Source organism: Clinocottus analis, unplaced genomic scaffold, assembly GCF_023055335.1.
Source record: "Clinocottus analis isolate CAN_PGR_092001 unplaced genomic scaffold, fCliAna1.0.p SCAF_8, whole genome shotgun sequence".
Classification (NCBI taxonomy): domain Eukaryota; kingdom Metazoa; phylum Chordata; class Actinopteri; order Perciformes; family Cottidae; genus Clinocottus; species Clinocottus analis.
Genome location: NW_027176240.1, coordinates 5,503,147 through 5,518,998, shown reverse-complemented (window position 1 = coordinate 5,518,998; position 15,852 = coordinate 5,503,147). Strand labels below are relative to the sequence as shown.

The following is a 15,852-nucleotide window of genomic DNA, read 5'->3' as shown; positions in this document are numbered from 1 at the left end:
TTTCTTTCTTTCTTTCAAGCATGGCGGCCTGGAAAGAACTGAATAGTGACAGAAAAAAACACCTAAGTGAAGCTTCATCATTTGAAGTTTTTTGTATGGAAATATGTAACAATGAGAAAATAAATGAGAACAACGGAGGCGGAATAAGAGAGAAGAAGAGCTAACCCAGTTAAGCGTCTAAACCAGGCCGGAGCGATCACTTATCTGATGACTTTTGCAGCACCCACTGTACGCCCTACACTGGAGATGGATTCGGTGCCGTTAGCTAACAACTGTTTTTTTTTTGTTTTTTTTTCCAGAAGAAACACTGTGGGGCAACACACGGCACAGTGGAGAGAGAGATGCTGTAATAGCAGTGCAATGTTGAAATCTCAAAGAGCCCACACAAGCACACTGCATGTGCAAGTGCTCATAGTGCAGCACACATGGTTGTGTTCCTTACACATACACTGTGGAAGTGCACACACACACACACATTTTCAACAAACACACAAACTAGAGAGACAAGAACCACAGACAGATTTCAGATTTCTTAATAAAAATAATTCATTTCAGGACGACATATAAATAATTATTGAATCACACAATACAGATATCTTGATATGAATAAATACTTAACAAATAAAACCAGGCTTTTTTTTTTTCATACAATACCCTATTGTCGAAAGGTCACAGAGAAACTTCCACACAGTTTGCATGTTTTGTTACACCTTCTGCATCTACGCGGTTGTTCTTCCTACTGTTGGAATGTCCCTAAGCGAGTCGGAGCACCATTCCTAAATGCCTCAGCAGCTTAGACAAGTCATGTGCAACTTATGTGATCTCCCTCCCAGTCCGACTCAAGTCAGTGCCCCGAAACCTAGTTAAGGGGCCCCGATGAGCTGACCACACATTGGCCTTTAATTGATTAAGGTTTGTCTAGAGGTGATTAAAGCACACAGAGATCTACGTACAGGCCGTCAACAGGTGGGCTGGCCCGACAGCTTTAGATACAGTTGTAATGAAAAGGCAGACCGAGAGCCTGTTTGTCTATGCGTTCACTAACTCAAGCCACAGATGGACATCTGCCTACAGCAGTGGAGCACTTCAGCAGAAGTACAAGGGGAATAACTGTTCCAGTTGATATCACATTTGAGATGGTTGGATAAATGTTTTACGCTTGAGGTTATCGCTGCAGATAAACATTTCTTCGTATTTCGATAAAACAGGCACTCGTGAAAAGATGGTGCCTATTTGGGGATTTTCCACATGGAGCTTGATAAACTCTCGTCTGTGGTTTACACAGGGTTGGAGATGTCTATTTGTGGCTCTCTAGTTAGTTTAGAGTGTTACAGGCTGGTCATTTTTAAGGAGGTAACAACAACTGTTTGGCGGTTGATGGCACATGTATTTTTTTTTTTTGGCAGAAACAAAACCAAATATATCAAAATACATTAAAAAAATCCCCAAACAAACAAAAAAAAAAACCAGGAATGTCAGTTTTGCGTATTCCAGATGCACACATGCGTGCATTCTGTGTGTGTGTTTGTGTGTTTTGTTGGAGATGAGGCATCGGGTTGGAAGGTCCTACAATATGGACCAAGATCCATATTCACAAAAGCATTTTATAGGTGGGAGCACTGATCCAGGATCACTGATCAGTGCTCCTCTGGTCCATAAAATTTCAATCACTACTTAAAGGCAAAACTTATCGAGGATCAGCCCCCAATACTGTGCTGTTGTAGCGGCAGCACAAAACACATTCAGATAAACGAGATTAGCCAAAAGCAGGCGATGGGGTGGCTCTTTGACATTTTTGAAATTGTCGCCTTGGCACATCCAGTGGGGTGGAGCAGAGAGGAATGCATTTCTCTGTGGGTTTGTTTACCTACATACCACCTCGGGGTGGGGTGGGGCGCGTACAATCTCACAGAGCTGTGTTTGCATGTGCATGTGTGTGCAAATGTGTGTGGCAAGGTGGTTAATCACCCGCCATTATGTTCTCAATTCTCTTTATTGTCGGCAATCCCCTTCTGACAGCACTGGAGCTCCTACATTTGTGTGCGCATGTGTAGGTATGTGTCGATGCATTTCTAGGTGCTTAAGTGGTCAGTAAACAGCAAAACAACGTCCAAGGCAACATATCTGTTTCGGAGAAAGGAGAGGGGGAAATAAGAGTGAATGAGTCCTGTCTCTACTGTGTTCTCCGCCTTCTGTCCGCTGACACCGACAGCATGTTGGCTACAATGGAGAGGCTTGTATTTCTGTACATGTAGCACCAAAACTAGCAGGGGCCTGCCCTGTCTGTCTTGCACTGTGCAGACAAAAGGTCTGTTCTTGCTTTCCATATCAACAATCTCATTAACGTCATATAACAGATAAGTAAAAAATACCGAGTTCAATTTGCCTCAAAATATAAACTGCTTTCGACTGACAAATGGAAGAAAATTGAGTCTTGATCATTTTTACAATATTGATTGCAAGAGCTTTTCTCGGCAAACCTTTGTCTTTATTTGGAGGACCTACATGAGTGTTTTTTGGAGAACTAAGCTCAACAAATGGTGCATACCATTTAATTTTGTTTCCAAGCGCTTCACTTTGGCCCAGTGTGGCTCACTTCTGCTTACTACTTCCACGGATTACTTGCTGGGACTTCCTCAACTACTGCATCCCTCCTTCTACAGGGCAAATGCTAGACAGACAGGCAGACAGATACACAGATGTGTTAAGACAGACAGACGGCGGGTATAAATCCTTGGCTGTGGTCTAGAAAGCAATGTCAAGATGCTTCTCGTTATGTCAACATACAATCATTTTGTCCGGCACGATTCACGACGTACCTCTAAATACATATTGTACACAAGAGTTAAGTCAGTTGCTCTGACATGAAGCCAAACCTCTCATCGTGGAAGTGCGCGGGGCACGTCAGATGATAATAATTGCACAAAGAGGTATTCTGGAGGCCATGTCTACTGCGAACACACACACACATTCAACTCCCCCGCCTCCAACACCCCCACACACACACACATACACACACTCTCTCTCTCTTCACATTCTACACGGGTGGAGGGACGAGGGGGGGGTTTCATTTTCAGGCCATAAGGTTACTAGTATTCACTAGCTAGTTAGTTAGTTGGTTAGTTAGTATCAGAGGTGCATTGACTGGCATGGGGCGCCAACAGCAGGGCAGCGGCTCTAGCGTGATAGCGATGTGTCGTCATCGTGGTTGCGTGGATGTGCATGTGGTCAGCCGCGGTAAATCTGTTTGAAGTGGTCACACTCGTTGCAGTAGCCCTGTTTCTCTTGGTTGGCGTAGTGGTCGCAGCCCTGCGTCCTGCACCGCTGCTTGGACTTTTCTTTGGGCGCCTGCGCCCGTCGGCCCGCCTCCCTGCCCTGGCCACGTGTGTGGCACTCGGGGCAGAGGTCTGTGCAACCCGGGGACACGTTACTGCAGCCGCTCCGCCGGCACTGGGTCTGAGTCGAAGTCTGCGTCTGGGTCTGGGTCTGAGTCTGGGTCTGGGTCTGGGTCTGCGTCTGGGATTGCTGAGAAGATCTGGGTTTGGCCGCTCGTTCACGCTTTATGAAGAGAGAAAGAGAGGGGGAGCGAGGAAGAAGAAGAGAAAGGTCAATTTGGCAACTTAAAGTGCATCTGTGGACCAGCGGGATATTAATCGTTGAGATGAACAAGAATCAAAGAAGAAGAAAATCCAAACGACACAAGGTATGACAGACACCTACCATGACCAGAGGAGGCGAGGGTGGTGTGCGATGTGCCACTTGGTTGAGCCGTGTGCTTTGCTCTTTGACGTAGCACTTGTCGCAGTAGCCCTCCAGCATGGCCTTGCCAACTGCGCCACACCCTGGCCCTCGACACCGGGAGGCGTTCTGGAAGCCGGCCTCCACACCATGCCGGCTCTGGACCGGGGCAGCGGGAGGGGTCAGGTCTGAGAACAGACAGTAGCCAACATAAGCAATGGCCGGCATGATTTGACTTTTGAGAGATGAACAATATGAGTACAATTCAACATAAAACAACCATTTAGTTTAACCGTGGAGAGCCATGTGACATGACGTGAAGTGTCAGGACTTACGGTGATTGGTCTGATAGTCTACGTAGCAAATAGTGCAGAATCCCAACTTCTCTGGCGTCCCAAAGAACTGGCAGCCGGATCTTTTACAAGGCCGCGCCAGAGGGGCTTGCCAGGCTGAGGTGTGCCCCGGGGTTAGGGTGGGGCACGGCCGCTCAGTGTCCCTGGCCTGGGTCCAAGCTGACGACGAGGCCTCAGTCCTGGGGTTGTTCTGCTGCGGCTCTCCCCTCTCTGGAGGCTGCTGCCTCTGCATGCAGGGTGGACACAGGCCATTGAATATCCTGAACGCCTCCTGTCTGCACATGCTGCAGCGTTCTGTCTCTGTCTCGCGGCCCCCCCACTGGGTCCAGCCGGTGCCCTGGGCCGGGTGGGGGACCGTGGGCCCCCCATTGGGGCTCGGGAGTCCTGGAGCAGCCGTTCCCGCTCCAGGGGGTCCGAGGTTCTGCCTGGAGTTGAAGCAGCGCTCGCAAAGTCCATCATGCTCCACGCTGAGGGTAAAGAGGCAGCCGGGTGTCTTGCACTTCATGGCATGAGTTTCACTGTACAGGCTGAGGCTGGGCGCGGTGGGCGGAGCTGAGCGGGGGCTGGATACCACCACCACCCCTCTCCCGGACGTGGAGCACGGGGGGCTGCTGCCTCGGGCTCCTCTGGAGCTCACCTCAGTGTCTGATCCCCCAACCACTCCCACCCCACCTTGTACCCCTACGCCCTTGGTCTGCACGACCCCTTCAATCCTCAATCCCACACCGGTGGTGGCCTGCCGCTTCTCGAAGCACTCGTGGCAATGAGGCTGCGTGTCCACGGAGACGTAGAAGGTGCATCGCGGCGTGGCGCAGCGGATCTCGATGAGGGAGAGCTGGGAGACGGAGAAGGGCGGTGGGCGCTGTGGCTGGGCGGCCCACGCCAGCTCCTTGTCCTCCTGCCAGCGCTGGTACTCGTGGTTGACGAGCTGCAGGTAGTCCTCCATCAGGTTCATGTCTTCAGGGAGGTTGCCCTCATCCAGCCTGGGAACAGATACATACAATGTGGTTCTTAAATGAACTGCACTTTTTTTTGTGGTTTGGAGAAGTTCAACCAGCTGCGTCACAATATCAATCTAAAAAAATTGTACCTTTTCTTTTCTAAGTTGCAATGTGCAAAACCGCATTTAACAGTCAGGCCAGGAAAAGGACAAGGATATCAATGTTTTACTTGTTCTTCTTCCGTTTTGTCAGTTTATGGGGACAGAGTTCATAGTATTTAAGTACCGTGCAGCATTGATGATCCGAGTGGTGTCGTGGCCCAAGCCTATGACGGGGATCTCTATTAGCAGCAGGTAGTCTTTCAGCAGCCTTTCTCTCTGTTGCTGTTCTTTCTCCATGAGGAAGTGAACCTTCAGCTCCTCAAAGCCCCCTCGTCCCGGGTTGATCAGCGGTACTGCTCGGATCTCTGGGAGATACAGACCGAGATGTCACATAGAAATAAAAAACCAGTGCAACTTCATATCAGGGCTCGTTGTCGCGTCAGCTTCATAACAGCTGTCTCTTCCTTGTTTTCTACCTGGGCCGCTGTCTTTAATGGTGATGAGGGGTGCAAAGTGCTGGGAGTCGTAGCCGAGCACGATTGGGTATTTGTAGCACTCTGTGGGCGGCCAGTGTAGTGGCAGATAAATTCCACCCACATTCAGAGGAGAGATGGAGGAGCCAGATTTCATACTCCTGACCACCTGGTCTGTTGAAAGAACAAGGATTGAAGGGTTACTCCTGAATTAAAAGATAACTGTCCAAGAACAAGTTAAAGGTTTTTAGTACACATTTTACGGAGTTTATTGTTGGCTTGTTTCACAGTTGAATCAAACTTTTCAGCTTCTGGAAGGAGGTATTGGATATGTATTTTTTTTAAGAAATTGATATACTTTGCAACTTCATTGAGCGGAACAACATGTAAACAAGATCCTGCTTATTTAACCTCCATACAATTTATTAATCACAACATGCGCTCTACATCCACTAACCCAAATAGATGGGAAGTTATACAGTGAAGTCAAACACAATGAGCAAAATCTTGAGGCATGTGGAAGGAGATACCCCCACCTTCTTTATGACATGTTGAAACGAGACCAGCGGGTCGTCGATGGCTGACAAGGGAACAATGAACATACTCTGAGATGACAAAAAGTCCGTACCTGCGATGACGATGATGGGTCGGCGGAGAATGTTGGAGAGGACGAAGATGTGAATGTCCTCCAGAGAGTCAAACTGGAGGCCATTGCTACCGGAGGCTGGAGACGCCATCTTCACAATCTTTTCCCACTCCTCCTCCCAGTTCTGGGACAGCACACACGCACAAAGAGTGAGGATGGTACACTTATGATTACACTTACATCACGTTTCATCAAATATTTTGTCGGAAGGGAAATAAGAAAAAGGATGTATGCATATAATCTAGCTTAATATATTGCATAAAAACAAAACATATATTACGCTATATTCATTTTTGCAATGATGCAATATACATAAGCACTGATTGAGGTTGGACTGTCTCGCTAGGACCAGTACGCTTTACCTCAGGCTTCTCGCATCTGGCAAAAATGTATTGACGCAAAGCAGCGAGGAAGACTTTTGACATAGACCTGCTCTGATCTTCATACCATTGTGGTGTATCGTAGTCCGGTCTGTGTGAACTCCTGGGACTGGAGCAGCTCCGCCTGGAAGCGAGCTCTGAAGACGCCGGTGTCCGTCTCTTTTAAAACACCATGTAGAGCTTTCCGAAGCACCAGGTCCGTGTCCTGAACACCCAGCATGTACTGAGAGGCCGCGTGGAGCAAACAGTTCCCGTCTCCTATTGACACACACAGAAAAAGGGCAGGCAAGCACATACAATGTTAGAGCAGAGGGTGGTGGATTTAGTACACGGGACGTAATTAATACTAATTTGTGTGGACTCACGCACACGTGTGTGCGAATGTAGAGTGTACACAGCATGCACAACAGTGCGAATGTAGAGTGTACACAGCATGCACAACAGACAAGTGAGTGAGTGAGTGAATGCACGCGCACACACACACACAGAAACAGACACACACACACACAAACTCGTAACTAAAGTCTGGGGATTTCCAGGCAGTCGGGTCAGTTGTCGCGCTATCTGGTATCTAGACTATTATATGAAGCTCATGTGTCTGAAACTGTGCAAACACTGCAGACAAAGCTGGGCTTTTACCATGCAGGTCTTCAATATACTTGAAAAAATGTTTTAGAACAAATGTAATGTAGCTCCTTCACTACCTTAATCTGCCCTGAAAATCTCCAACGATTCAAAGAAAACTGCTTCCTGCTATGTTCTACAAAAAGTCAGGGAGATAAAAAAGTTTCAAAAATGGAATTTGTGTGCGTGTGTGTGAGCAACTAAAAATGCGGGAATTTTATTTTGTCTCCTATGGCAATACCGGGTCTTTTTCTGATTGTGAAACAGGAGAGCCCATGTTTGTCAATGTGTGCGGCTCTGAATAACCCTGTTGCCACACTAAACACAGGAATTTCCCCGCGCTAACTTCTGCCTTGTGTGCGTGTGTGTTCACCTCCTGTGATTCCAACTCATCAATGTCTCTCAGCTGGTCCTGGACTTTCCACAGGGGGCGTGGCTTGGACAGTATGGAATGCTATCTTTTGAACTACTGCTATCAACACCCAATAGGGGCTGTGATTAATGAGCGCCGAGATTACACGTGCACTCACATGCACAAACGCATACAAATTTACCGCAATGTGTATGTTCCGTAATGTTTACCTGCCAAGAGTTACCTTTCTATGTACAACATTGCTGCATAAAATAGCAAAACATCTGTAAAGGAAAAGTTACTTAAATTCCAGCCCGCGAGACAAAACGTCTAAAATCAGTTTAGCCGGCGTAGGTGTCGTGCCCTAGTACAAACTGGATCCCATTTCTCGAAACATTATCTGTCGTGCGAGAGGACGGTAATGTGAGATGCAGTTTTTTAGTCAACCGAGGGAACGTCCCACTGTACTTCGAGACCAGCCGTTGTTGGCTTTTGCCGTTCTTGCGTCAGTGCACTTGCCTCTCAAAACTCTCTCGTGAGAATAGGCATCCCTAACAGCACCCTCCTCAAAAAGAGATACACAGGCACAAGAATAGGCACAAAGTTCCAAAACATGCATGTGCTGCCAGCTCTTCCTGCACACACAAAAAACCCACAGACGTTTGACCCTCAATCGAGCTGCCTGGCGAGTGACGACTAACGATGAAAGACGGTCTGCTGGTCACATCAGTCTAAATACAGACACTTCCTCTGTGGCAATCTGGGACACTTCCTGAAAACACAGCAGCGTACGACCGGACTTAATCCTCATCTGTTCCTCGTGCAGGTGACATCAACCACAAGGTTGCAACATGGTGCTTTCCATAGCAGATGTATGTTTGTGGCACACGCCATCCACTCTCCCACTCTGGCCGAGACTAGTTTTGCTTCTGCTTTTATACTCAAACGAGAGATATGACATAATATGTTTTTCATAAACACTGTGGATACAACATTAAGAAAAGTAGTCTGTTCTTATAAGGGAGAACACTGTGGCGGTGTGCGTGTGTCCTCTCTGATACAACAGCATGTAGACTCGGTGTATTGTAGCTGAACAAATCCTGCCTGTTGCGGACACATGACAGACATGGGATGCTGTTTGGGAAAAACCCTCGGATGCGTTCTAGGCATTTAAGACAGAAGACGCACTGAATTTCAATAACGCGTGTCGTCACTCGCTGAAAAAGTTGCATTACAAACCGGAACGCCGATGTGACCCCGTTATTTTGAATTGCCGGGGAATTAACGCTTCACGAGGCCGTTTGGCTATTATTATGATGTCAGTTGGAGTTCTTCTAGTCTGGGGAATACATCCAGGTTTTGGGAAGATTGAAAGCTAGGGAGCTACTGGGTTCATTTAGGTCCCAAACGACGTGGAGACTGATCTTATTGCCGTGTTATGACTCTGAGGAGATTGATTAATATGGCCTGCTCTGACTGGATGTTCATTGACAGAGTTTTGCTCTCTCACGTTCTCTCTCTGTATGTGTGTCTGTCTGCCCAGCTCCAGTGACTCAGCAGCAGTCAGTCAGTCCTCTGTGTGTGCGTGTGTGCATGCGTGTGTGAGTGTGTGTGTGTGTGTGTGTGTGTGTGTGTGTGTGTGTCTGTGTGTGTGTTGTCCGTCCTCTGCTCAAAGTCACGTCTGGGTCCTTCAGAGTTAGACGCTGTGGCTGGTAAATTCTGTCTCATCTTTATGACATCATCTTCACAAGCCAGGGTTTTCCGGCCAGGTTACTGGCAGCAGAAGCCAGAAGAGGCAGGGGTCTTTCTGAAGAGGAACCATGTCTTTATGAGAGTCACAGAAAGTCATTACGAACTTACTATTAACTCACATGACACACAGCAAGTTCCTCATCCATCCAGTAACTGTTCAAAGTCAATTCTGAGATGTATTCAAAACAGGAATTTCTCACTGCATAGTGTTAAGCGCTTCCTATGAGAAATAAATAAACAATTTCCTCTGGAAACACACACGTTTATGACAAACTTGTCACTCAGCTTGATTTCTGTTTCCGTCTTCTATTGTGAATGCTTCGGCTGATGCTTCCCTTCAAAAACTGTTTTAGCCTTCATCTAAAAATAGACATTAAGTCTGATGTAAACACCAGATGTGTTTAAGTTACTGAAATAACTTAAACACATCTAGATGAAGAGACAGCGCGAGTCAGTTGGATTTGGTCACATTTGCTTTAACAAGGCCCGGTGAGTCGTGACACACAGCTGACAGTCTCAAAGACAGCGACATAAAGCGACAGTCAGACTAGTGGGGAACTAAAGGTAAAACTATTTGAGATGTTTAAGATCCACTGACATTTACACTCTTGACACAAACACAAACATACATCCACACACCACACCAACCCCTACACAGAAAAAAGAGGGGACATACCCCAAAGGTTGTAAATCAAAATCTGTGGAAATAGTCAGGTCTGATACATCATCGACCGTAAATATCAGTCCTCCGAGTGACGCCAGAGAATTTCCCAGAACTCTGATCAGACGTAATCAGGCCCGGGTCTGAATGTTTGCCGACCCTGGGATGTTCCGGTGTTACAACATCCACGTAACAGAAAACATGACTTAGCAATGGGCTGACTGAACTCAAACGCAGAGCAAAACCGAGAGGGGCTGCGAAATGAGTGCATGTGAAAGCGGAATCGAGTCTCTCCATTGTCATTTACAGTAACCCTGCTTGTGAGTAATGACATCTCAGAATTTACATATCAAATAGCCCTGACTCACAAACACGCACCTCCTCGATCGTTGAAAATGAAACAAAAGCAAAACACATCCTCCGCCCTGAGCAATGAACGTCGCTATAGTTCGTGAAAGAAAGGAACAAAGGGTTGACATCAGCTCTGGGAACAATTTGTTGAATTGCTTCTGTTGTTGAACTTTGTGTTAAAAGTCGCCCGCGCCTCCTGCTCCAACAGCATGTATTTAAAGTCCCAACTCTTGACAAAACTTCAGCAAAAGGCCCCTGACTTCAGGGAGGTTAAGTAAGGAGATCATAGAAACTATTCGGTGGAGATCAGCTGATCTTTCTTACCATTGGTACGTAAAGGCACCATCTTCTTCACCTCCCGACACCAGTTGAGCTTCTTCTCCTGCTCCAATGAGGCCTCCATGGCTCGGTCCAGGATGGCGGCCTGCACCACCTCCCTGAAGGCCTGGGGGAAGTGGTTCATGGCAATCATCTCCAGTGTGTACCGGTGCATACCGCGCAGGTGGTGCATCAGGCCGCTGCTGGCAGCCGGCTTCACCACGTCGTTGGGCACTCGCTGACGGATCTTCACCGCCTTCAGCAGGTTGGAGACAAACAGGAATTTGGGGAGGAAGTTCTGACCCTGCGACATGGCGGATGAGTGGCCAGGTGGATGGAAGGAGGGGAGGAAGAGGAACAAGGAGGAGGAAAAGGAGGAGGCACCAAGCACCCCTGGCCCAGCAACGTGGAAACTGGATGGAGAGAAAGGGGAGTGGGTTACTTCACAGTACAGAAAAGAATAGACTGGTGGGACTGGTGGGAAATTCTCAGAAGAGATTCCCCTTCCTTATTAATTATGACTTAAGGCAGAGCTTAATTCACTGTTTGTTCGGGGAAACCACCCAACACACAGGATCATCTCACTGCGAAAAGCTGTTTGGTGCTTTTTCACTGGAGATTCTGGCGGACCGAATGGAATCAGCACACAAAGAACCCTCTGTATTCTTGTTTGTTCTTTTAAGTTTTCTTTTCGACTTGATGGTTTTTTGGTTCCCCCCCAAAGAGGGCTCCCCAGTAACAATTATTCGGTGTTTTCCAGACTTTAAGTGAAGGCCACCCAGAGCTTCCTGGGCTGCTGTGGAGGTCACACTGTCTGCCCAAAGGCCCCCTTTCGGGTCAACACCTTTATCCAGACGACAGGACTGCCATTAATGCTTCAAATAGAGCGAGACGAGTCATTGTTAGAGAATGTTTGATAGCCGTGTGCCGTGATGATGCCAGAGTTTCACTACTTATACTGTTCTCAATGCCAAAAGTATGAGGGAAATAAAAATGTCTTCATAAAAGTATGTAAAACTCTCAATACATCCCTGTTTAATGTTGTTAACACAGGCAGCTGTACAAGAATGTTGCCTAAAGTTAGCAAAGTTTCCTGATTTAGGCCAGTTTGAAGGATACATAAAAAAAATACTCTTAGTGTGTAAACGTGTTAAGCTTCAACCCCCAACCTCACAGTAGGGGTATTGCAAAAGAGTATTGCAGGTTCTTGTTTTTAAAGGCATATTTCACCCAAAAACGAAGAGTGTGTCAGCACATTTTCAGTGGACGGGAAGTAGAAAGCGATGGTCAGCAAGGAGGCCTGGAATGTTGCTGAATTATGTTTGTATTTTGTTCAACTTCCTCGCGTTTAAATGCACCGTTTTAGAAGAAGCCGAGCAGGTTTAACAACCACAACACCTGAGCACCTTCACTACTCAAACAGCAGCAGGTGCAACAGCGGACTAGGCCACGCTACCGGGCTAGTCAGTCACATGGAGGGGACGAGAAGACGGACACCTGGATGCCCGCGAGCGTGTTGACACGAGCCATTAGTCGCTGTTTTGGCGTGTTGGCACCGCTGAAAGACTTTTGAGGAGCACACAGACAAAGTGGTGGACGCTGCGGTTTAAAGGTGGCTGGCTCCCCCTAAAAACACAACATCAGAAGACTTTGCTGACGTTCAAGGCTTACGTAATTCCAATGACAACTACCTTTGAAACCATGTAGCCCTCAAACGCGTCAAACGCGGCGGGTCTTGCTCGCTACATGTGTCGCGGCGCCGACGCCACATCTGGGCTGTTTTTAAACGCTCCGTTATCCGCTCGAGGGTGACGTCTTTGTAAACAATGGCTGTCAAAGCCACTGTCGTGAGCGAGGCTTTCACGCTTCCTCCATGTTCCCAGAAAAACGACCATAACGTTGCTCAAGGCCCAGGCGTGATGAAGCCTCGCCACCAAGTCGCACCCCCTTTTGGTGAGAAATGTGGTCCACATGGGGAGGCACGGGGAGGGTAGGACGGGTGTCTTACCTGTGTAATATGTCGGGGGTAATAACAAAGCCCTCCCGGATGCTCAGGCTAGTCCTCTCTGAGCCCCTTCACTCAGCCTCACCGCTGCGGTCCTCGGCGCCATTCAACCTTCTCTTTCCTTCAGTATCAGATCTATTTTGGAGCCCTGGCAGCTCGCGAAGCCTTTCAAGGGAGCGCACAGTCCGCTAATGATAGTTGTTTTCTTTTTTTTAAAAGGAAAAGGCACAAGTCAAGGGGATTTCCACACGGGGACTTTCCGTCCACTCATTTTCCTCTCTCTCTCTCTCTCTCTCTCTCTCTCTCTCTCTCTCTCTCTCTCTCTCTCTCTCTCTCGCTCGCTCGCTCGCTCCTCAGTCACAACCTGTGTTTAGTTGCAGCTCTTCGCCGCCAGGGGGCTCTCTATCTGTCTGACTCAATACTGGAAAGCATATCCCACCTACTATGCACAAAGGAGCGTCAACGAGGGAGACAGACAGGTCGCGTCATTTTTTATTTCATGAGACAGCCTTAGAAATAAACTATACGCCTGCAAACGAGACCCGTCCCTTGCAACATGAGTTTGGAAAACGAAAGAAACTCACATTTATGGACGTTGACCGACATGGTTGAACGTACGCGCGTGTGTGTTTATTTGTATTTATGTGTCACTTATTGCAATAATGGAAGTTATGTCAAACTGACCTCCTGGTGCACGGAAGGAATTTGATGTCTTGCTCAAGGGCACTTCCGACGCAGATGTGGGCTCTCTCTGGGTGCATGGCTTTAAGATTTCCTTTAATTAATCTGTTTTTCTCTCATTCAAAAGTTAGTTAGTAAGTTCATTATCTCAATTATTTCATCACGCCTATTCAAGTGTTCAGCTTATAAAACACCAGAAAAATACAGTTACACTGCTCAACATTTGTCTGTCAAGAGTATATATATATATATATATATATATATATATATATATATATATATATATATATATATATATATATATATATATATATATATAAAATAATATGACAGGCGAGACAGTGAAGCATGATGCATTTAGATGGCACGAGCTACAATAAATTATTATTTTCAGTTCCAAATAAAATGATCTGTTGATGATTCTTCAAATAAGTATAGTTATTTGTTTCGCTGTAAATTTCCACAAAAAGTAACATTGATGTGCCAAAGGTGATATCTTCACATCATTTGATTTGGTCTTTTGCCAGATGAATGACTCCAATTGTTTGTCAACACAATTTCTGTCATGAAATTTGAAGAAATTCACATGAATTTGCCGTCTTATCGTTTAGATGCTAAAAAGTAGCATGACATTTCACATTAGCATGAAATGAATATACTATATACAGATTCTCCGTAATCCAAAGCAATCTGAATTTCAGATGTTTGACTCTGGAGCTTTTTGACTTTTAACTGTGAAGTAGATCAAAAAGTAAATCTTTTCGTTGCATTTACACTGTGCTATCCAGAGTTATTGCAAAAGAACATTTGGTCTCATCCATCTGTTGTTTAATTCTCCTGCACTGATTCACTCTTTACTTTCTATTTTCTTTTCCCTTCCACTGTTGGACATCACGGTTCCTTTCTTTTCTGCCCGTGCAGAGAACAGAAACTCTACCGGTCACCTGACGGCATGCCTCCATGAGGAATGAGCCCACTGAGTCAGTCTCACCGGTTAAAGTTCAAAACGGGCACGCTGCTCTTGTTCCATGAGCTGACATCAAGCACACAAACAAGTGCAACGTCACCATTACAGATTCTACAAATGCCCATGACTCCGCATGTTAGAAGATATGTGGACACAATGATCTCACTCTGAGGCTATTGTAAATATAATGGGGATAATTTAGCTCTCCACACGTTTTACAGGTTCCTGAGTCACATGTCGGGCTGATCAATGCAAGCTGGTTGTGGAATTGATGAAATCAAAGCGCCGCAGTCATCAGCACATGGAAACCCACAGAAAAGATAATTGGCCCACTTTGTTGTTCCAAATCACCACGTGGTTCAATATGAGCAATCATCTAAAATCTCTCACAACGTTACTGTACATGGGACGGTCAGACACATGCTGAGAGAGAGAAGAATACTCGGAGTTTCCCTGCAAGTGTCAATACAATTTAACTTATTCCTTATTAAATACCTCAGAGCAGAACTGAAGCCAAGAAAGCCAGGAACTGTGCATTTTTCTGGTAAAGTCTGGAAAGATATTTGTCAGTTTAGGAAGATGAAAAGATTTAAGTCAAGTATTTACTTCCTTTTCACATTTGGAAATGACATTTTTGCTTTCACACTTTGACTAGGCCGCTAACATAGTTTTATTCTTCTTTTAAAATAGTTACAGTAGCACAGATGCAGATTATTTTTCTTCCTTTTTTAAATCAGCGTGACTATTTTGCAGCGTGGGAATGAAACAAACCACCCTCACTCTAGTACTATGGTCAAATCAAAAGTGCTTTTATTTCCCTTCCATGCTTCATGATACTTTAAAGAGAAAATTCTTATCTTCTATCTTATCTTCCTATGAAGATTCTTATTTTCATACTACATTTATGCAGGACAGCATGCATGCAAGAGGGTCAAAGTTCAAGGTGCAATGTCATACTCAATGCAACAGAAAAGATGTGATTTTAAAAGCAGAGATTGTACTTTGTACTCCACAAATCATTGACATCTTTTGTTAGTTGAGAAATTAAGACTTTAAACCGAAATAGTTATAGTTTATTTAGATAAAGTTATCCCCGTGTTGACCAACTAAAGCATCAACTTTCCACCTACACGTTAACAAATCAGCAATAATGATATATTCACAAAATATATTAGTATGACATTTGCAGCGGCCATGTTTTTGCAGAAAGTACTTTTATTTGTTATTCTTTAAATACATATTACCCATGCTTTCTTTTTTTAAAACGTTTTCAATGCAGGACTAAGAGAATATCTTTAGTGGTATCTTTACACCAACGTGCGGGATCAGAATCATTCCTCCACCACTTGCATTTTGAAAGCACAGTGCGACTAACATGTATCACACCTTTCACAATTTCAAAAGCACACAACAACATCTAATAAATAGAGAGCACAAAAAGAGTCCCTTCCTCAGTTATGCCGATGCCGTCTGACTCTTTTCATTCTCTCGTAAAGGAAGAGGTGTTCA

The 15,852-nt window shown here is 45.7% G+C and overlaps 1 protein-coding gene across 1 annotated transcript; it reads right to left on the bottom strand.

Annotated features, from left to right (window-relative positions):
- Positions 1–560: 560 nt before the first annotated feature.
- On the bottom strand, positions 561–12,966 carry tnfaip3 (tumor necrosis factor, alpha-induced protein 3). Its single transcript, XM_068568533.1, has 9 exons — positions 12,699–12,966; positions 10,697–11,103; positions 6,700–6,890; positions 6,235–6,376; positions 5,610–5,780; positions 5,318–5,498; positions 4,074–5,074; positions 3,721–3,926; positions 561–3,558 (listed from the first exon to the last, which is right to left on the bottom strand). The coding sequence occupies exons 2-9, from the start codon at positions 11,001–11,003 to the stop codon at positions 3,229–3,231; spliced, it is 2,529 nt and encodes an 842-aa protein (XP_068424634.1). The 5' UTR covers positions 11,004–11,103; positions 12,699–12,966; the 3' UTR covers positions 561–3,228.
- Positions 12,967–15,852: the final 2,886 nt, after the last annotated feature.